The 24,146-nt window shown below is 43.7% G+C and overlaps 1 protein-coding gene across 1 annotated transcript in view; it reads left to right on the forward strand.

The window, feature by feature from the left end:
- Nucleotides 1-24,146, forward strand: part of LOC124593831 (glutamate receptor ionotropic, kainate 2-like) — a 92,923-nt gene that overhangs the window by 15,282 nt on the left and 53,495 nt on the right. The window contains exons 3-5 of the mRNA XM_047132178.1: nucleotides 6,362-6,704; nucleotides 20,241-20,457; nucleotides 23,735-23,946. Coding sequence (XP_046988134.1) covers nucleotides 6,362-6,704; nucleotides 20,241-20,457; nucleotides 23,735-23,946 — 772 coding nt within the window. The remainder of the gene's footprint in view (nucleotides 1-6,361; nucleotides 6,705-20,240; nucleotides 20,458-23,734; nucleotides 23,947-24,146) is intronic.

A 24,146-nucleotide genomic window follows, 5' to 3' on the forward strand; every position in this document is an offset into this window, starting at 1 on the left:
ATCCTGCTCCACAAGATGATACCCACTCTGCTGATGTGGAAATCGGAATACCTACCCTGCTACATCACTGCACTTTTCCCTTAAGTGCGAGCAGAGAATAGAACCAAAAATTGCTAACGGGGAAACACCTGCCGCCATAGTACTCAAACCAGTATATGAAGCACATATATCACTAGGACCAAGCAAGCACATATGCAGCTCAAGACGGTGAGCTACCCTCAATTTCTTGAGTGAAGAGGAAAAGACATTACAACCAAGTAACTCACCAAATAAATGTTCGCCTAAGATCAATCGTGTTGTGAATTGAACATAAGCTATGAACTGATATTATGTATTCCTTTTTATATGATGTTAGCTTTTTATTGTTGTACTGTTAGAGAAAGCGATGCTATGTCAAATTACAGTTACATTCACCACAAACGTTAATGATTAGATTAAATTAGATTAGTACTTCCAGTATGAGATTTTCACTCTGCAGCGGAGTGTGCGCTGATGTGAAACTTCCTGGCAGATTAAAACTGTGTGCCCGACCGAGACTCGAACTCGGGACCTTTGCCTTTCGCGGGCAAGTGCTCTACCATCTGAGCTACCGAAGCACGACACGCGCCTGGTACTCACAGCTTTACTTGTGCCAGTAAAAAAGTACTTGCTCCATAGATCATGAATAGGACACTTCGTAATGATGTGGAACATGTCAAGTTAACAGAAGCTGTCTAGAGAAGATTTTACGTTAGACAAAATGTTACATGACACTCAATCTTTTTTTTGTGGGAGTTAGGATATTACCCACTTACTATATCCAAAAATTTCTCTAATGAGTAGAAGGAGTTGCCATTAAGATTTTATTTTAATTTCCTTTTTAATGCTGTCTGTCAGACTTTTGATGCTATTAGGTAAGTGACCAAAGACTTTTGTGGCAGCGTAATTTACCCCTTCTGAGCCAAAGTTAGATATAACCTTGAGTAGTGAAGATAATCCTTTCTCCTAGTGTTGTAGCCATGTACACTGCTATTACTTTTGAATTTGTTTGGATTGTTAATAACAAATTTCATAAGTGAATATATATATTGTGAGGCTAAAGTGAAGATTGTTTTGATTTTGTCAGTTTGGTTTCCAGAAGGGTTTCTCAACGGAAAATGCTATATATACTTTCACTAATGAAATATTAAATGCTCTGAGCAACCGGAGGTCAACTGTTGGGATTTTTTGTGATCTATCAAAGGCTTTTGATTGTGTAAATCATGGAATACTTCTAGATACGCTCAAGTACTGTGGTATGAATGGGACAGTGTTCAAATGGTTTAAATCATACCTAACTGGAAGAGCGCGGAAAGTTGAGATAAACAGTTCACATAATATCCAAAAAAACTGGTGATTCTCAAACTGGGGAACAAACAAGAATGGTTCGGTCTTGGGTCCTCTGCTGTTCTTAATATATATTAATGACTTGCCATTCTGTATTCACGAGGATGCAAAGCTGGTACTTTTTGCCGATGATACAAGTGTAGCTATCACACCCGACAGACTAGAATTAACTGGCGAAAGTGTAAACGATGTTTTTCAGAAAATCACTAAGTTGTTCTCTGCAAAAGGGCTCTCATTAAACTTTGACAAAACACAGTATATACGGTTCCACACAGCAAATGGAATGACCGCATTAATAAAGATAGACTTCGATGAGAAATCGGTAGCGAAGTTAGAACATTCAAAATTTCTAGGTGTATACATTGATGAGGGGTTCAACTGGAAAAACCCACTGAGGATCTGCTGAAACGTTTAAGTTCAGCTAATTATGCTATTAGGGTCATTGCAAATTTTGGCGATATACATCTGAGTAAATTAGCATACCAAGCCTATTTTCATTCTCTGCTTTCGTATGGCATCATATTCTGGGGTAACTAATCATTGAGTAAAAGGGTGTTCAAGGTGTGTGGAATTTCAATTGCATCAGATTGTGTGGGTAAGGCCTCTTCCATTAACTGCCTTGATTCTTGTAGTGAACATTCAGATCATACTTTCTCTGCAACATTTAAAAGAGCCTGATGCACATGCTTCTGGACTTTTTAATAACCTTACTTAATGTAGCACAGTAGTTTTTATAATATTTGGCTGTTTCTGGGTCATTACTGTTTCTTGTTGTTAGATACAGTTCCCTTTTGTGGTTACAAGATGTTTTTATTCCTTTAGTAAGCCAAGGTTTTTTGCATGGTTCCTTATATTAGATTTAACTACTTTCTTGGGGAAACAGTTTTCAAATTCTCTTACAAGTGTATCATGAAATAAGTTATATTTTTAATTAGCATCGGGTTCACTGCCGTATAATGACTATTTTTGTATGGTTAATTTTTATATACTGTGGTTCTGAACGATTACCTGTAATCTTCTATCTCCGAAAGTAAAGACTGTATGTGGCCCTGAGATGTGTATTGCTTCTGACAAATTGAAATAAACTGTTATCGAAATTGTTGAAGTTCCTGGAAAATACGCATTTGATTGTAACAAGGCGTTATACAGTCTGACAGATGAGTAATTACAGATCTACATATTACCTGTGTTGCATACTGTTATTAGGTTCTGAGAAACTTCTGCCACAGTTGTAAAATGGAGTACTGATGCAAGACAAAATAAAAAAAAAAAAAAAACTGTCCTGCATATCTGCAACACGTATTTACAGTGTAGTTTACCCAGATGAGTTCTTACATACTGTAGCTGAAACTTTTCATGAAGTAAGTAATTGCTGTAAAAAGTATTTCTCAACACAGCTTGTTTCACATTTTGACTCGCCTGTTTTAGTATTTTTCCCATGTGCAAAGATTCTTTGATCACGTTGTTTCGCAAATAATATTTCCACATTTTATGTAACATGTTAACTCTATCTCAGACTGTGTAGGGTATACTTACCGATAAACGTTTCTCTTTACTTTGTTTTTGGGATCACTTGCAGCTTTTGTTAGTTGTGAAACTTATCATTTAGGGCCATGGGAAGTGCACATGTACAAGCCATCAAATAACTATGTTTTAAAAACACTTGTAAAGTATGCTTACCACCAAACTATTTTCTCGTAGAGCCTTGAGAAGCATACTTACCATAAAATTAAAATTTCTATTGTGAACCTCAGGAAGTATACTTCCCGTCAACTTAGTGGTTTCACAAAGCTTTTGGTAATAGTTTTTACGACCTTAATTCGAGTCTGACATCCTGTGCCAGCAGATTGTACCAGGTTTATAAGAAATGCCACAACATTCAGTATATGTTTGTCGTGAGGTCATTACAATTGCTACTTATGAAGTTGGAAAAAATTGCTTCCTTCCTTCACTGGCAAATACACTTGTCACTAAAGGAAAAGCTCAAAAATGTTCCATGCTGGTATATATACCATCATATCTTTTAATACTAAATCACAAAATAAAATTACAAATATAACTTTGTATAGTCAGTACATCTATACAAACAAAAGTGTTAACGTTTGTTTGTAGAAAATCTTAAATCTCCGAAATCTATTCACAGTTTGCTTTGATATTTTGAAGCAACGGATATCTTTGTTACCTTCTGCAGCGTCATCTCTTGAACATATATGCCGGATGTCCCCCCCCCCCCCCTCCCCCACCTCTGTCACCTCCTATATTTGCGAAACTAAACAACATGCAATTGGACAGGTAAACAATCATCACTTTCTGTGCAAATTACCTTTTTGTTACCTATATTTTTGTTTCTTTCTTTTAGTGGCTCATGTATGATGGCATTGGCGCCATAATTTCCGCCATAATGCGCAGAGCATGGGCTGCCTACAACAGGGACCACGACAGAGCAGGCAACATGCATTACGAATAACTGTGCTATAGCTGAAACTGTGGACCATTTCCATTATTTAACTTATCAGTATCCCGGAAGGTATAACGCTTAGAGCAGTGAGACCAAGTCTACCTCCATTAATTCTACCTTTTGTTTTCGTTATTGTAGAAAAAAACATACATAAATGTTCGCCTCTTTGTGCGTGATGTTTGCTTACTTGTAGGGATTCTGCATTGCTGCCCGCTGTGTGATCCGTAGACAAAGGTGCGTCCCTGGACTATTGCAGTTTTCAAGTTTAGTTTCGTTTCGGGAATACGTAGGGGGATAGCTACGTTATGTGGGACAATATGTATAGTGAAACGTTGTACATTGTTAGCAAAAAGCCTGAAACGCACTTGACCGATTTACTTCAAATTTTTACACGATATTCTAATAAACACAGAGAAGGGACATAGGCTGCATAATTTTTAATGTATTTCATTGTATAAAAATATATATTTGGAACATATATATGAGATACTTTGTTAGCAAAAATTGGGAGTAGTTTTTGTCCGATTTCATTTGCCCCTAATAATGGCGTTAAACCCACAGTGGCCTTCCACAATGAAGTGTGAGGTTTTCATATTCTCTCGTACAGAAGTGATTCCCACACTTAGCCACAGAATTTATAGTGTGTTGTTCATTGCACCCCCTTTCTATCACCGCACAAAAATTAGCGACTACACGAATTTTTTCTCAGATTCGATCTTTTTTGGTCTTCATTGACAGACCTAAAACTTCCATTAGTGTAAATTTTGCCTAAGTGTTTTGTGATAAAATAAACAATGACATCGATGTATACGTCAAGATTTCTGAATACGAATATTCCGTGCTTGTCAGGGTGGAGATTGGATCGAATTGTCAATGAAATTAACTTTAATGTAACGTTTACAAAAGTCGTTTTTCTGCCATTATCCTCATTTGTATACTTCTGAATTAATAATGTTAACAAAGTATTCGACTATGCTAATGGCGTTATAGCCCTGTCAATAGAGATCAAAAAAGCTGAATATCGGCAATAGTTCGTGTAGTCGGAAATTTTTGCACAGTGTTGGGAGGAACTGCCTCGAACAACATAGTGGAAAACCTGTCTGGTGTAGGATGAGTGTCGAGGTGGGTGTGCATTTGAATGTCACTTTCGTAAGTTTCTCTTGAATAACTTGAAAACCGTGGCCTCCAATGCAAATGTATCCCAGTACGAAATTTAACAAAATAGAATTTCCTACAAAAAGCACTGAAATTAATGGGTAGCGAGTGAGAGAATATGAAAATCTTGAGCGTGGTTTTTGAAGGGCATATATAACATTGCCGGTTGCATAAAAAGACGTCTTTAATGGCAGCCGATGATACTCTAATAAACATTTTGTCAATCATACTTTTTAATTACCTTGCTGCATTTGTGCCTTGAAAATGACAGCGTGTGCACTTGTCGAAATATCTTTGGCCAGCAAAGATGTCACCTGATTCCATTCCCGCAAATTATTCATATATAATTTGTATGCTGCATCCATTTGAATAATCTCATTTAACAAGCATAGTCTTCAATTCATGATTTGTTAATGATACGAGAATGGCAATAGACGTCATCTTTCTGATAACTGCAATAATTGTACAGGTAACTGCACAACAGTCATTACCACCCACTATGCAAATAAATTATAGTCACTAAACAGGTTTTATATGTTACATTTCGTTAAGTAATCAGCTAGTTGCATCATACTTCCACTGCTCTGAAATGTAATAAACATTTGTTATTTGTATTAATACGTACTGCAATCTGATTCATGTGTCTGTTGTAATCAAGCTAACAATGAACAGCGTTAAAGCAAAACACGGATAGAGAGATAACCTGTGAAAATAAACACAGCTTGTCCCACATTTGCTATTACAGGCTTCTAAGGGTTTTAGAGGGTGCTCGCTACATAAAATTTCGGTGAAAAATCCATGAACGGAAAGTACCGTTTTGGTGTAAAGTAAGTTTGAAGGTCAGATCATTTACAAATCTTCAACGTTACGGTACGCACACAGCAGAGACAATGACCTCTGACCTGCGTGATCTACAGGAGTCCACCGCGTAGACAAAGTTTCGAGTACTCGCTGTCCTGTTCTCTTCTACTTGACGAAGAACGTTCTCTTCAAAATTGCGAGTGAAGTGCGTCCATGCAGCACAACAGTCAACTATCCAGGCTGCGAAAGTGTCGGTTTCTCGTGGCTGTTGTCGTAGTCGGACAAAGATGGTATGTGATGTCATAATTACAACAGAGACTAACGACCGCTGTTCTCTGAGTGCGTGCCTTGAAGCGGGAGATTTTTAAATCAAAGTGGTACATTTACGGACATGGATTCCTGATCATAACCTTATCTTCTAAGTCTCCTCTACAATCCCAAGGAGCCTTTAATAGGACTTGCGAAAAACTCTTATCTAATAGTTATTAACCTACCATGATGATTACGTCTAATACGCTGTGAAACGCGGGATCACTACGCCTTGATATCGCCTATTAATGTTCAGTTCATGGATGTTTGCAGAAGAATGCAACGTGGGGCCTGCTTGAAGATACAACGTGTAAGTGGGGCACAATATGGGAGAACGGTTCTGGAAATGGCGTTCTGGGCGCCGTGGCGATGGACGAGGCGGACTTGGCGGACGATGGGCTCTACACGTGGTACCCCGAGTACCTGTTCGTGGAGTACTCGCGTCCCTACATGAGAGCCGGCATCGCGTGCCTGGCTCCTCGGCCGCTGCTTCTACCTGGCTGGCAGGTCCCCATACTGCCCTTCTCACCTCCCCTGTGGGCGGTCGTTGGATGCTCTGTGATCTTCGCCACGGCCGCACTGTACGCTGCAAAGAAGCTCTCTGATCAGGTTCTTGGTGAGTTACAGCTTGGTTGTCGTCGTTTAATTACTTATGGTTGCCATGGTGCTGTCATGTGCCACTTGCAGTGGGAGTCTTTCTCATTGTGGGGTATGTTAGGTTCCACCTAAGCAACTAGTGCATTTGAGAGTCTACCATTCTTTAGTTTTACGAGTACTCTTAACATATCGAATTTTAGCTTCGACACCTGGCTTTACACTCCATTATTTGTAACCACGTGCAATACTAAATGTAACGTAGAGTTGTACAGCAGTAATTCTGAAAATTCGTTTAAATTCTTCGGTGTGGGCACCATAGTCTCCGTAAATATAAAGAACGACATCATTTCTGCTAGGCAGTTACTTTAAAGAGTATTCCACTGAACAGTAGTGCCCAGTTTCGAGCGTGTGTTACTGAACCAGATGGAGCCGTGGTTTGCACACTGGACTTGCGTGCAGCCACTCGGATTTAGAATCTCCGTGATATCCCGAATGAATGCTGGGATGGATAATTTGAAAGGGTGTGGCTGATTTTCTTCGATCTCCTTGTCCACTCAAAGGTTGTACCCTGTTTCTAGCGACCTACTTGTCTATGCGATGTTAAAGTCTTATCTCCCTTCTTTCCTTCCTTCCCTCAAGTAGGTGTTCGCCTTCATATGCAACAACATATAAGCATTGAATGGAGGCGAAAACTGCAGTATGTTTTTAGTAAATGCGGATAGACTGAAGGAAGCGAACCCAGAGAAGATAAGGAGTAAAAGAGTTCATATGGACATATGGCCGTAAATGCGTTCCAAAGACGATTCACGTACTTTAAGGTGGAGATAAACGATCTTTGACAGTGAGACCACTATCAGCAACACGGTAGGTGGCCCTCCTGCATCGGGTAAGCTGGACAGTTGGGATTTTCCACAACAGCTGACATTATCTGTACTCTTTACAATGCGTGCAGTTCTGATTATCTGCGGACTTACCTTAATGGCGACGGGTTTGTAGTAGTTCTTTATACAAGCCACTACTGCGTTGGAGTTTTTGTCATCCGTCTTTCTCGCAGATGAGGCGGTCTTTACCAGGAGCGGTATTGTCAACTGTCACACTGCAGTTACAGTAAAAATCTCCATGGTATGGTTCACAGGTCCAACCTCAGTCTTTGGGTGTGAATTTTTGGCAACCGCTTGGTGGGATCAGTGATCCATCCCCAGCGCCTCACAGACGAGGGGCGTTCCTGTTTCCTCTTTTCCCCTTGTTGAAGATGTACCTTTCATGCACAGAAGGGCAATGAGGTTAGTGGACTATGGAGCTCCAGCTCACTACCATCCTGATAGTGGACCTAAAACACTAGTACAGGCGTAACAGCCTCAGCTCACTGGAGCATTCTCATGTTTGCTTTAAATCAGAGATACCTACATTGCCATTCTGTCCATCTTCTGATGTGAGTACCACGCTTGGACTCTATTTCAGACCTGATTTTCACATGACCTTTGGGGCTCCAGTTCTATTACCATACCGAATTGGGGCCAGAGTTCAAGCATCCGCCACTTGTTGGCACTGCACTATGACGTCACCATTGAAAATTTTTTTATTTCCTATCACTAATATCCATGATCCTTAAATTTTCCTGCATCACCCATCTTTGATTTTTGATATTCCAACGGAATTTGGAATTTCAAAAATCCAAGAAGGTTGATGGTGTGTGGTGGAAGGGAATAAAAAATATGCTAACTGGTGGACGGTGGAGAAAAAAAAACTTGAAAATGGCGGATTGCAGGATATTTTAAATTAAAAATGGCAGTCTTTGGCGCAGAAGGACCCAGATTCGGTTTCTGGTGTCACCTCTGATTATTATGAGGTATAGAGGACCGGAACAGGATGACTCAGCGTTAGAATGAAATTGCAGTGAAAGATGAATGGTCAAGGGAGATAACTACTAAGTAGTCCACCCCTGGTAGCTGAGTGGTCAGCGCGTCGGAATGTCGTAACTAACGGCCCGGTTTCGATTCCCGGCTGGGTCGGGGATTTTCTCCACTCAGGGACTGAGAGTTGTGTTGAACTTATCATCATCATTTCATCCCTATCGAAGCGCAAGTCGCCGAAGTGACGTCAACTGGGAAGACTTGCACTAGGCGAACCGTCTACCCGACGGGAGACCATAGCCACACTGCATTCACTTTCACTACTGAGTTCATATACGTTTGTTCTTGAAACTAAGGCACAATTTCCTCATCCTGAATTCAACTATGATGTGATGGAAATCAATATAATGTTTGTTTGAATATGTATGTGATCAGGAAACGTTCACATAAATCGATCAGATAGTGAAAATCCGAAAAATTGTAAACCAGTGAGCTTAAAAGCATTGTTCAATTTCAGCTCTTAAGATCCCTTGTCATAACTACCGGAATACCTTCGCTGGCTACCATTTCCGCTGTCTCAAAGTAACAGCGGACCAGGGCGAGAAAGGAAACACACCCTTTGTGGAAACGCCCGAGACGTTGACACTGGAGTCATTCTACACATACACGGGGGATAGGTGTGATGATTCTCTCGTCTCGCATAAGACTGGACACACAGCGAAGTGCCTGGCGAACAGTGAGAAGTGGGACAAAAACGGATGGGCACCTGCAGGCACTAGGGAGGAGCGTCAAGAATACACAGGGGAAGGCATGTGAATTCTTCCGGCTTTGCAGCTGACGTTGTACCTGCCTTCGAAAGCAAGAACGTGTCGACAATTCCAGCACTCCACATGCACTGGGAGCAGCGTACACAAAGCGCGAAGAATTCACACAGGGAGGCCTGTCAAAGAAGTCAGCCTGCAAAAAAGAGAAAGGCAGCAATACCAGAGTGATGCACGAAATTTCCACTTTCCATCAAGATTCGTAGTCATGAAATGGCTATTAGTCATCGGGCGGAATTGCAAATTTAGTCTTCCAATGACAGGATCGTGAGACAAGAAAATTTCGACCAATTGTTAAGCAGAGAGGTGGATGAGAGGTGAAGAACGTTCGAAGAGTCAGCGAGGAAGCAAGAGCACATGGGGGCTCGTCTATCTATCGGCAACATTAGCCTTCAGACATCGTAATAACACAGCTTCGCTCACGCAAGCGACAACAGGCAGACTAGCCCGAGATCGTACTTGGGCCTCGCCACAAAGTCGCGGGTGTCGATTTGAACGGCCGACTCGTTCCTCATAGCTCCGAGGTGACGCGCCCTACTGAACGCAGCTTCTACCGCGGACAGCACTATATGACACATGATCACCAAAAGTTATATATGCGAAGACAGTAACTAGTTCTCGAAAGAACAGTTACTGTTGATGACCGTGCAGCTTTTCCCTGGAATAAATGATGACTGACAACCTCAGCTGCCGACAGGTGTCGTTGTTATACCTCGATGTGGACAGCTGAAAATGTGTGCCCCGACCTGGACTCGAACCCGGGATCTCCTGCTTACATGGCAGACGCTCTATCCATCTGAGCCACCGAGGATGCAGCCCGCCACAAATTCCTTTCCTGTGCTAAACTCTTCATCTCTGCGTAGCACTTGCAACCTACGTCCTCAATTATTTGCTTGTCGTATTCCGATCTCTGTCTTCCTCTACAGTTTTTGCCCTCTACAGCTCCCTCTAGTACCATGGAAGTCATTCCCTCATGTCTTAGCATATGTCCTATCATTCTGTCCCTTCTCCTTATCAGTGTTTCCCACATATTCCTTTCCTCTCCGATTCTGCGTAGAACCTCCTCATTCCTTACCTTATCAGTCCACCAAATTTTCAACATTCGTCTATAGCACCATATCTCAAATGCTTCGATTCTCTTCTGTTCCGGTTTTCCCACAGTCCATGTTTCACTACCATACAATGCTGGGCTCCAGACGTACATCCTCAGAAATTTCTTCCTCAAATTAAGGCCGATCTTTGATATTAGTAGACTACTCTTGGCCAGAAATGCCTTTTTTGCCATAGCGAGTCTGCTTTTGATGTCCTCCTTGCTCCGTCCGTCATTGGTTATTTTACTGCCTAGGTAGCAGAATTCCTTAACTTCACTGACTTCGTGACCATCAATCCTGATGTTAAGTTTCTCGCTGTTCTCATTTCTACTACTTCTCATTACCTTCGTCTTTCTCCGATTTACTCCCAAACCATACTGTGTACTCATTAGACTGTTCATTCCGTTCAGCAGATCATTTAATTCTTCTTCTCTTTCACTCAGGATTGCAATATCATCAGCGAATCGTATCATTGATATATTTTCACCTTGTATTTTAATTCGGCTCATGATCCTTTCTTTTACTTCCATCATTGCTTCCTCGATGTACCGATTGAAGAGTAGGGGCGAAAGGCTACAGCCTTGTCTTACACCCTTGTTAATACGAGCACTTCGTTCTTGATCGTATACTCTTACTATTCCCTCTTGGTTGTTGTACGTATTGTATGTGACCTGTCTCTCCCTATAGCTTACACCTACTTTTTTCAGAATCTCGAACAGCTTGCACCATTTTATATTGTCGAACGGTTTTTCCAGGTCGACAAATCCTATGAAAGTGTCCTGATTTTTCTTTAGCCTTGCTTCCATTATTAGCCGTAACGTCAGAATTGCCTCTCTCGCCCCTTTGCTTTTCCTAAAGCCAAACTGATCGTCACCTAGCGCATTCTCTATTTTCTTTTCCATTCTTCTGTATATTATTCTCGTAAGCAGCTTCGATGCATGAGCTGTTAAGCTGATTGTGCGATAATTCTCGCACTTGTCAGCTCTTGCCGTCTTCGGAATTGTGTGAATGATGCTTTTCCGAAAGTCAGATGGTATGTCGCCAGACTCATATATTCTACACACCAACGTCGTTTTGTTGCCACTTCCCCCAATGATTTTAGAAATTCTGATGGACTGTTATCTATCCCTTCTGCCTTATTTGACCGTAAGTCCTCCAAAGCTCTTTTAAATTCCGATTCTAATACTGGATCCCCTACTTCGTCTAAATCGACTCCTGTTTCTTCTTCTATCACATCAGACAAATCTTCACCCTCATAGAGGCTTTCTATGTATTCTTTCCACCTATCTGCTCTCTCCTCTGCATTTAACAGTGCAATTCCCGTTGCACTCTTAATGTTACCACCGTTGCTTATAATGTCAGCAAAGGTTGTTTTGACTTTCCTGTATGCTGAGTCTGTCCTTCCGACAATCATATCTTTTTCGATGTCTTCACATTTTTCCTGCAGCCATTTCGTCTTAGCTTCCCTGCACTTCCTATTTATTTCATTCCTCAGCGGCTTGTATTTCTGTATTCCTGATTTTCCCGGAACATGTTTGTACTTCCTCCTTTCATCAATCAACTGAAGTATTTCTTCTGTTACCCATGGTTTCTTCGCAGCTACCTTCTTTGTACCTATGTTTTCCTTCCCAACTTCTGTGATGGCCCTTTTTAGAGATGTCCATTCCTCTTCAACTGTACTGCCTTCTGCGCTATTCCTTATTGCTGTATCTATAGCGTTAGAAAACTTCAAACGTATCTCGTCATTCCTTAGTACTTCCGTATTCCTCTTCTTTGCGTATTGATTCTTCCTGACTAATGTCTTGAACTTCAGCCTACTCTTCATCACTATTATATTGCGCTCTGAGTCTACATCTGCTCCAGGGTACGCCTTACAATCCAGTATCGGATATCGGAATCTCTGTCTGACCATGATGTAATCTAATTGAAATCTTCCCGTATCTCCCGGCCTTTTCCAAGTATACCTCCCCCTCTTGTGATTCTTGATCAGGGTATTCACTATTACTAGCTGAAACTTGTTACAGAACTCATTTAGTCTTTCTCCTCTTTCATTCCTTGTCCCAAGCCTATATTCTCCTGTAACCTTTTCTTCTACTCCTTCCCCTACAACTGCATTCCAGTCGCCCATGACTATTAGATTTTCGTTTCCCTTTACATACTGTATTACCCTTTCAATACCCTCATACACTTTCTCAATCTGTTCATCTTCAGCTTGCGACGTCGGCATGTATACCTGAACTATCGTTGTCGGTGTTGGTCTGCTGTCGATTCTGATTAGAACAACCCGGTCACTGAACTGTTCACAGTAAGACACCCTCTGCCCTACCTTGCTATTCATAATGAATATTACACCTGTTATACCATTTTCTGCTGCTGTTGATATTACCCGATACTCATCTGACCAGAAATCCTTGTCTTCTTTCCATTTCACTTCACTGACCCCTACTATATCTAGATTGAACCTTTGCATTTCCCTTTTCAGATTTTCTAGTTTCCCTACCACGTTCAAGCTTCTGACATTCCACGCCCCGTCTTGTAGAACGTTATCCTTTCGTTGATTATTCAATCTTTTTCTCATGGTAACCTCCCCCTTGGCAGTCACCTCCCGGAGATCCGAATGGGGGACTACTCCGGAATCTTTTGCCAATGGAGAGATCATCATGACACTTCTTCAATTGCAAGCCACGTGTCCTGTGGATACACGTTACGTGTCTTTAATGCAGTGGTTTCCATTGCCTTCTGCATCGTCATGTCGTTGATCATTGCTGATTCTTCCGCCTTTAGGGGTAATTTCCCGCCCCTAGGACAAGAGAGTGCCCTGCACTTCTATCCGCTCCTCCGCCCTCTTTGACAAGGCCGTTGGCAGAATGAGGGTGACTTCTTATGTAGGAAGTCTTCGGCCGCCAATGCTGTTGGACCCCGAGAACGCACTGTAAATAACGCAGGAAAGTGCCTGAGTGGTTTCATCGCATACACGATCCCGAGAATTGTGAGCTTGCTTTAGAAAACGTCGAGGCTCGCGCTAACGGCTTCTGGGATTGTGTAATTAAAGACGTCATTGAAATAAAAATCAGCGACAACACAACGAGCCTGCAGTTCAGCACGGCGTGGGATCCGCGAACACGCGGTTGAAGCGGACACATCGAACGCCGCGTCAACGTGTGCCCATATATGGCGATGCCGTAGGCGCCAGTGACGCAACAGCAGGCAGCTAGAGTATATAAAGGGCGTGCCAACAGCCGACTGGCAGTTATACTACTTCAAAACGGCCAAGGAGTCCTTGGGCGAAAGTGGGTATCTTAAATTTGCCCACGCGTTAGCCTGCATGGCTAATTTTAATAGCAATTAACGCAGAAAAAGCGCAGCACATCTGACATTTATTAACAACTATTTCTCACAACAACGGAAGTTTTTATGACTGATATAATTCTGTCTTCTTGAATTTTGTGAACATGCCCAAAGATATTGAGAAAAAAATTGCAATCGGTGTAGTTTCTTTCGCAGAAGAAGGGATAACACGATTTGTTACAAGGTATCCAGATCCGCCTGATTTCAGAACTGAAGATTTCATACAACTCCATCACTTTACATACAAGGTGTTCGGAAATTCTCGTTAGGACGTATAGAGCGGTGTGAGTACATAACGTTTTTAATAGAAACTAATGTCCGGAAACGTCATCCAACGAAGCTACCGAGGCTCAAAGATATAGGCGCCGGCGCCTGTAAATATACGTGCATACAGGGTGATGGAGAACGGTAAATTTATCAGTCTGAGTCAAGTGATCCTGCACCGAAAACGAACGAGTCGAAAATGCAAGCGTAAACTGTTCTCATACCACTGGCAGTGATGTTGTTGTTGTTGTTGCCTTCAGTGCTGAGACTGGTTTGATGCAGATCTCCATGCTACTCTATCCTGTGCAAGCTTCTTCATCTCCCTCTTCTGAATTTGCTTAGTGAATTCATCTCTTGGTCTCCCTCTACGATTTTTACCCTCCACTCTGCCCTCCAACACTAAATTGGTGATCCCTTGATGCCTCAGAACATGTCCCACCAACCGATCCCTTCTTCTAGTCTAGTTGTGCCACAAACTCCTCTTCTCCCCAATTCTATTCAATACCTCCTCATTAGTTATGTAATCTACCCACCTAACCTTCTGAATTCTTCTGTAGCACCACATTTCGAAAGCATCTATTCTCTTCTTGTCCAAACTGTTTATCGTCCATGTTTCACTTCCATACATGGCTACACTCCATACAAATACTTGCAGAAACGACTTCCTGACACTTAAATCTATACTCGATGTCAACAAATTTGTCTTCTTCAGAAACGCTTTCCTTGCCATTGCCAGTCTACATTTTGTATCCTCTCTACCTCGACCATCAGCAGTTATTTTGCTCCCCAAATAACGAAACTGCTTTACTACCTTAAGTGTCTCATCTCCTAATCTAATTCCCTCAGCATCACCAGACTTAACTCGACTACATTCCATTATCCTCGTTTTGCTTTTGTTGATGTTCATTTCATATCCTCCTTTCAAGACACTGTCCATTCCGTTCAGCTGCTCTTCCAAGTCGTTTGCTGTCTCTGACAGAATTACTATGTCATTGGAGAACCTCAAAGTTTTTAATTCTTCTCCATGGATTTTAATACCTACTCCGAATTTTTCTTTTGTTTCTTGTATTGCTTGCTCAATATACAGATTGAATAACATCGGGGAGAGGTTACAAACCTGTCTCACTCCCTTCCAAACTATTCCTTCCCATTCATGTCCCTCGACTCTTATAACTGCCTTTTGGTCTCTGTACAAATTGTAAATGGCCTTTCGCTCCCTGTATTCTGAACACGGTTGATTAAAGCTGTGCTTCCAAGTGTTCTGCCGAGTTGTTGTTTTCGTTTTACATGCAACTATCGGCTGTTGTGGCGAACCTGTACACAGAACACTTGGAAGCAAAGGCATTAGAATCTGCGAAATCGAAAGCAATATACTTCTATCGGTACGTAGAAGAGTCATTTGTGGTGTGGCCACAACGAGTGGAAGAGTTTCAAGAGGTATTTGAACATGTACCTAAACGCTGTCTATCGTAATATAAAATTCAAGATCGAACTTGAGAAAAGGGAGCAACTACCTTTCCTCGACGCTTTAATTACGAGAAGAACGGATGGATCCCTGGGTCACAGTGTTTATAGAAAACCTCCAGGTCTCAGGCCATTACCGTCAGACTCTATTCCATAGAACTAAAACACTTTTAGGTAAGGAGAGTATCACAGAAGAATTACAACACCTACGAATAGTATTCCAGAGGAATGGGTACTCCGATCATCAAACTGAAGTGGCGTTACAATCAAAGTCAGGAACGCCTTAGAAAGAGGTTGAGACTGACCTGACAATGCAGTCCAAGAATCACTTAATTACATTATGCTGGCCCAGTATCTGGAAATATCGGTAGACTCCTAAGTAAATTTGGAATACAGTGTGTTATTCTCTCTTCAACGATTATAAAATGTTCTATTTTTAATGTTAAGCGCGATCCAGGTCTTATACAGTATTACACAGTGACGACGACAACAAACCCGAGGGATTTTGTGCAAATTGATTTCGCCCCCAGTAGTCTACGAACTTTGAAGGACGTATATTTTGGTACAGGCATGGCTGGAAATAAAGTCACTGAGAAGGTTGTGCATGACGTGGTGTGGTTGCAAATTTGCGGGATGTATCGCCTTTCCGAACGTATAACGTGAATTTGACCTGGATATGGGTTCAGGGTTCCCTCTAGTAATAGCTGGTGGTTGAAGAAGGGCATAAGTAATGCATGCAAAATCCTTTTCTCTTTATCAGTCTTCTGACAGGTTTGATGCGTCCTGCACAACTTCCTGTTGTGTGCCAGCTTCTTCATGGAGATGTAGCACGTTCCTCCAACGACCCCGATTATACACTCCTGGAAATTGAAATAAGAACACCGTGAATTCACTGTCCCAGGAAGGGGAAACTTTATTGACACATTCCTGGGGTCAGATACATCACATGATCACACTGACAGAACCACAGGCACATAGACACAGGCAACAGAGCATGCACAATGTCGGCACTAGTACAGTGTATATCCACCTTTCGCAGCAATGCAGGCTGCTATTCTCCCATAGAGACGATCGTAGAGATGCTGGATGTAGTCCTGTGGAACGGCTTGCCATGCCATTTCCACCTGGCGTCTCAGTTGGACCAGCGTTCGTGCTGGACGTGCAGACCGCGTGAGACGACGCTTCATCCAGTCCCAAACATGCTCAATGGGGGACAGATCCGGAGATCTTGCTGGCCAGGGTAGTTGACTTACACCTTCTAGAGCACGTTGGGTGGCACGGGATACATGCGGACGTGCATTGTCCTGTTGGAACAGCAAGTTCCCTTGCCGGTCTAGGAATGGTAGAACGATGGGTTCGATGACGGTTTGGATGTACCGTGCACTATTCAGTGTCCCCTCGACGATCACCAGTGGTGTACGGCCAGTGTAGGAGATCGCTCCCCACACCATGATGCCGGGTGTTGGCCCTGTGTGCCTCGGTCGTATGCAGTCCTCATTGTGGCGCTCACCTGCACGGCGCCAAACACGCATACGACCATCATTGGCACCAAGGCAGAAGCGACTCTCATCGCTGAAGACGACACGTCTCCATTCGTCCCTCCATTCACGCCTGTCGCGACACCACTGGAGGCGGGCTGCACGATGTTGGGGCGTGAGCGGAAGACGGCCTAACGGTGTGCGGGACCGTAGCCCAGCTTCATGGAGACGGTTGCGAATGGTGCTCGCCGATACCCCAGGAGCAACAGTGTCCCTAATTTGCTGGGAAGTGGCGGTGCGGTCCCCTACGGCACTGCGTAGGATCCTAAGGTCTTGGCGTGCATCCGTGCATCGCTGCGGTCCGGTCCCAGGTCGACGGGCACGTGCACCTTCCGCCGACCACTGGCGACAACATCGATGTACTGTGGAGACCTCACGCCCCACGTGTTGAGCAATTCGGCGGTACGTCCACCCGGCCTCCCGCATGCCCACTATACGCCCTCGCTCAAAGTCCGTCAACTGCACATACGGTTCACGTCCACGCTGTCGCGGCATGCTACCAGTGTTAAAGACTGCGATGGAGCTCCGTATGCCACGGCAAACTGGCTGACACTGACGGCGGCGGTGCACAAATGCTGCGCAGCTAGCGCCATTCGACGGCCAACACCGCGGTTCCTGGTGTGTCCGCTGTGCCGTGCGTGTGATCATTGCTTGTACAGCCCTCTCGCAGTGTCCGGAGCAAGTATGGTGGGTCTGACACACCGGTGTCAATGTGTTCTTTTTTCCATTTCCAGGAGTGTATGTTGGATTTGTCACTTATGTCTTCCTTCCATACAGCTTTTTTGTCACTACAGTCGAATTTTTTACCATGGTATTAGTTCCTTGAGGACTTAACACATGTCCAAGCATCATGTCCATTCTTCTCATCAAGGTTCGTCACATACTCCTAGCCTCGCTCATTCTGCAGAAAACCTCTTAGTATCTTAATATGGCGAAATTAATTGTTTGTAGAAATAATAATTCTAGTCTATTGTGATTTAGTTATTTCTAGTAGCCCATATAAAGGGCAGTCAATTGAAAACGAGACAGATGGAGAAAAATTATGTAAACTGTTTATTATTTAGAAAGTAATCTCCATAGCTGTTAAAACCTTTATCCCACTGTGAGCCATTATCGAAATATGCTTGCGGTTGCCTGTTGAGCCAGATCATACCGAGGCTTGCATCTCTTCGTTGAAAGCAAATCGACGGCCACAACCATATTTCTTCATTGCTCCAAATATATGGAAATAACAGCGTAGTCGAAAGAACCACCATAATGACCTTCTTCTTTTCCTGCAACGGCCTGCTGCTCATTGTGTTTCTGGAATACGGTGCCTGATTTAACGCGCAGTGGTACGTGGATACTTAGAAACTGTAGCGCGCTGTCAAGTCCAAACCTCCAGGAATGTTCACAGACAGCATCATTCTGTTGCAGGATAATACCTGCACACATGTTGCCAAGATTGTTTCCATTGTGGTGCAGATCTTTCGCTCTCCCCATGTGATTTTCGCCTTTTTGTCGGAGTCGTGAAGAAAGACATTCGAGGCACTCGATTTGCTCTTCAGATGATGAGTTGCACGTCTGGGTACGACCATAGTTCGACAGGCAACCTGAAACATTTTTTATCTTGTGATGTTTAAAGCTTTCCCGGAGTACTGATTGTTCCATTAAAACACTGGAGAACTGTCGGATGTCAGTAACGTCCTGCCACGATATTTCGGCGCAGAGTCTTCTGACCATCTTCAGGTGAGTACCACTGTAGTAGTACTGGCGAGTGGACGCTGAGCTCTATTTAAAGCCATACTGAGGTGACATTGCGCATGCGCTGCTCAGCGTGCGCGTTCATAACAACTCCGCGCGCTGCGCCTCGCGCCCTCCACGGTGAAAGCTTGGCGTATCGATATCAGGTCGATTTTCATCTTTATGCAGATAACTACGTCGACTACGAAGTTTCTCTATAACAGGATTCCAAGCAGATTTTAGCTGATAGCCACTATTTCGAATGATGAGAGTCTCGTTGTCAGACAATCATATTTCCACAGATTCATTGATAATCGAGCTCCAAAAGATGGGCCAAAATTTTTGTGTCGTTGTAATTCATAGCATGGTCTGTGGAAATACATTGTTTGGCGATTGCGGACTTGGTGGGTTAGAGAAGGCGAGTATGCCGTTGGTGTTCCACAATGCGTTGCTGCACGGTTCGTGTTGTTTGCCCTATATATGATTTGCTGCATTCACACGGAATTTTGTAAACACCTGATTTACGCAGGCGCAGGTCGTCTTTAACGGATCCCACCAGTGATGAAATTTTGGAAGTAGGGCGAAAGATGACTCTCACTTCATACTTTCACAATATTCTGCCTATCTGTGAAGAAATATTCCCAATAAATGGTAGATAGGCGGTCGACCTGGAGGCCTCTTCCTCTTCCTTGTTTCGTCGTTTGTAGGTCTGCATCACTCTGATCACTTGCCTAGTTGAAAAGCCATTATTCAGACACACTTTTTGCGGGTGTTCCAGTTCCTCTTGAAGACTGTCGGCGTCAGAGATGGTATGGGCACGGTGGATCAAGGTTTTGAGAACGCCCATTGTTTGTGCTAGATGGTAGCCACTAGTAGCTTGTGGATACAGGTCTGTATGAGTTGGCTTTCTGAACACCGAGTAACCAAGTGTGCCATCACTCTTACGTCGCACCAAGACGTCTAAAAATGGCAAGTACTACTACAGTGGCTGGAAGACTGCGCCGAAATATCAAATGGCTCTGAGCACTATCGGACTCAACTGCTGAGGTCATTAGTCCCCTAGAACTTAGAGCTAGTTAAACCTAACTAACCTAAGGACATCACAAACATCCATGCCCGAGGCAGGATTCGAACCTGCGACCGCAGCGGTCTTGCGGTTCCAGACTGCAGCGCCTTTAACCGCACGGCCACTTCGGCCGGCTGCCGAAATATCGTGGCAGGACGTTACTGACATCCGGCAGTTCTCCCGTGTTTTTATGGAACATTTTTCATCTTGTCTCACAGTTTTGTAAGCGTATTGACAATTTTGGCTATTGCTTTTTAGAAACTAAACAGTTCATTTACTTTTTTCCACCTGTGTCGATTTCATTTGGCTACCCCTCGTACATATCTTAGTATGTCTCCGGTTATCGTTTGAATGTAACCTATACCTCTCACCGTTGACAAATTTTCAGGTAAAGACGATGGGCCAGCAGGCGGAAGGTACTCGACGGTGGAGGACTGCTTCTTCCGTTCTTTGGGCCTGCTGGTGCTGCAAACGCCAGACATGGAGCGGCGCCACACACGTGTCGTGGGCCCCACGCGCCACGTGCTGTCCTGGCTTCTGCTCGCCTACCTGCTCGTCACCGTAAGCTACAGCAGCGGACTCTCCTCCATGCTCACCATACCCAGGTACAAAAGAGATTCGTAGTCAGCTGATTAGGCTCACGAGAAGAACGGGGGCGTTAAAACAGGTGGTGGTTGAACACAATTTCGAGCATTCCAAAGGCAAATTTACTATCCTCGTCACACAGGGTGAAACAGCTAACAAGGGGGGGGGGCCACGACGTTTGCAACACGGATTTACTGCAGACTTCGTCCACTCGTAGTACTCCACGAGGACAACAAAATGTGTAAGCAGTAGCGTGTACTTCTCAAGCGTTATTGAGAAAATCGCAAGATAATTTCGGTCCTCAAATATGTACCAGGCTGTTGCCATTTTTACCATGAAGCAGCAGCAGAGGAGTGGTTAGCGTTCAAGCCCCGTAATCGCTGGATCGAGTCCCGTTCGTTAGCTTTTTTCAAATTTTCAACACAGTAATTATCTTTACTATTTATATTACAATTGATATAATGGGAAAAATACGTGTAATCGGATGAACTTTTATTAAATTAACAATGTTATTTGGAAGTCTACAAATTTTTACTATCACAAAAACTATAATATTCATCTTTGTCGACTAGTAAACAACCAAACGCATAAATTGGTAAGGAAAATGTGTGCTTGTCCGTGATTTGTGAAATCCCTTATACCTGCAAGGAGCTCGAAACGACTTGTTACCTCCAAGTTTTGGCCGGCGCAGACGGCTTTCGAAAGATGTATTACTAATCGTCGCTTTCGACATTACAAGTTTCAGGATGGTATATTTCGTAATAACGTAGAAAATACACTCCTGGTAATGGAAAAAAGAACACATTGACACCGGTGTGTCAGACCCACCATACTTGCTCCGGACACTGCGAGAGGGCTGTACAAGCAATGATCACACGCACGGCACAGCGGACACACCAGGAACCGCGGTGTTGGCCGTCGAATGGCGCTAGCTGCGCAGCATTTGTGCACCGCCGCCGTCAGTGTCAGCCAGTTTGCCGTGGCATACGGAGCTCCATCGCAGTCTTTAACACTGGTAGCATGCCGCGACAGCGTGGACGTGAACCGTATGTGCAGTTGACGGACTTTGAGCGAGGGCGTATAGTGGGCATGCGGGAGGCCGGGTGGACGTACCGCCGAATTGCTCAACACGTGGGGCGTGAGGTCTCCACAGTACATCGATGTTGTCGCCAGTGGTCGGCGGAAGGTGCACGTGCCCGTCGACCTGGGACCGGACCGCAGCGATGCACGGATGCACGCCAAGACCTTAGGATCCTACGCAGTGCCGTAGGGGACCGCACCGCCACTTCCCAGCAAATTAGGGACACTGTTGCTCCTGGGGTATCGGCGAGCACCATTCGCAACCGTCTCCATGAAGCTGGGCTACGGTCCCGCACACCGTTAGGCCGTCTTCCGCTCACGCCCCAACATCGTGCAGCCCGCCTCCAGTGGTGTCGCGACAGGCGTGAATGGAGGGACGAATGGAGACGTGTCGTCTTCAGCGATGAGAGTCGCTTCTGCCTTGGTGCCAATGATGGTCGTATGCGTGTTTGGCGCCGTGCAGGTGAGCGCCACAATGAGGACTGCATACGACCGAGGCACACAGGGCCAACACCCGGCATCATGGTGTGGGGAGCGATCTCCTACACTGGCCGTACACCACTGGTGATCGTCGAGGGGACACTGAATAGTGCACGGTACATCCAAACCGTCATCGAACCCATCGTTCTACCATTCCTAGACCGGCAAGGGAACTTGCTGTTCCAACAGGACAATGCACGTCCGCATGTATCCCGTGCCACCCAACGTGCTCTAGAAGGTGTAATTCAACTACCCTGGCCGGCAAGATCTCCGGATCTGTCCCCCATTGAGCATGTTTGGGACTGGATGAAGCGTCGTCTCACGCGGTCTGCACGTCCAGCACGTACGCTGGTCCAACTGAGACGCCAGGTGGAAATGGCATGGCAAGCCGTTCCACAGGACTACATCCAGCATCTCTACGATCGTCTCCACGGGAGAATAGCAGCCTGCATTGCTGCGAAAGGTGGATATACACTGTACTAGTGCCGACATTGTGCATGCTCTGTTGCCTGTGTCTATGTGCCTGTGGTTCTGTCAGTGTGATCATGTGATGTGTCTGACCTCAGGAATGTGTCAATAAAGTTTCCCCTTCCTGGGACAATGAATTCACGGTGTTCTTATTTCAATTTCCAGGAGTGTATAAAGTTAAGCGCCACCAGCTGCATTGAATAAATGCTATGTTTCCGCATACGCAAGGTCTTTTGAGGTTTTCCGTGGAAAAACAAAACTCGTTAACACTTTCAAAAACCCCTCTTACAGCCGATAATTCGGAAGCAAACTATGCATAACGCAATATTTCCTTAAATATAGGCGCTGATACTTGGTCATGCGGTATCGAGTGTATTTTAATAGCGTCTTCACGAGAAGTAATTTCTCGTTCTCTTTCGATTAAATACGAATAATTTTGAAGACACGGACAAGCATACATTTTCAGTATCACTTTATGCGTTTGCTCCTTTACTAATCGATTGTTATGATTATTACATTATTTGTGATAATAAAAATTTGTAGACTGCCAAATAACATTGTAAATTTAATAAAAGTTCTTCCGATTACACATATTTTTCCCATTATATAACTGTAATATAAATAGTAAAGAAAATGACTGTGTTGAAAACAAAAAAAAGAAAGAAACTGACGAACGGGACGTGATCCACCGATTACGGGGCTTCAACGCTAACCACTTTTTTTTTAATTCCACAAAAACAGTAACAAAAATAGCTAGAATGAAATGAGATAAATAAGGTGACAGATAATGGGAGTCAAAATTACACCACTCGGCTGCTGCCGCTTCATGGTAAAAATGACAACACACAGATACATATTTGAGGAGCTAAATTATCTTAAGGTTTTCTCAATAACGCTTGAGAAGTACGCGCTACTGTTTACACGTTTTGTTGTCCTCATGGAGTGCTACGAGTGTGCAAATTTTGTACTAAATCCGCGTTCCAAACGTCGTGACCTCCTCTTGTAAGACAGACCATCCCCCAAACATGCAGGGTGAGAACGGCTTTTGTTTGGTTTTATCAGTTATTGCATAATCTTTCGAAGAGGGTTTCAGCCACATAATATGTGTGAAACTTGATCAAATGCCAACAGAATAAGAACACCGCAGCCAACATTACTGCCGTCAGGAGAAGTGTTGACACATAGTGTTAATTTACTAATATAGTTGATTCCTTAAATTTTCGAAAGTTACTGTTTAATACAGCAATTTTAATTTTAATATGTTTCTAGATACGAGCCTCCCATAGACACCGTGGCCGACCTGCATGGCAGCGGGCTGAAGTGGGCAGGAATGGACATTGCGTACCTCAAGTCGCTCAGAGGTCGCACAGATCAGATCGCCTTGGACCTGATCGACCGCTTCCGGGTGCTCACACCAGACATCCTGCGTTCTCGGATCACCACTCGAGACTTGGCGTTTGCCGTAGAGCGGCTTCCAGGAGGTATGATCTGCAAAATGATATTTTGCAGGTATAGTCTTCACAAAAATTGAAAAAATAGGGATATATTCCATATTTTGTGAATAGTGATCATAAACTACCCCTGATTTCTTGCAATCTCCTCCATTATCGCTTGAGCACATATCTTGTGGTTAACAGAAGTTGAAGGACATAAGAACGTTTTAATCAGTGGTTTGGCAGTA

This window comes from Schistocerca americana, chromosome 2 (assembly GCF_021461395.2).
Source record: "Schistocerca americana isolate TAMUIC-IGC-003095 chromosome 2, iqSchAmer2.1, whole genome shotgun sequence".
NCBI classification, from domain to species: domain Eukaryota; kingdom Metazoa; phylum Arthropoda; class Insecta; order Orthoptera; family Acrididae; genus Schistocerca; species Schistocerca americana.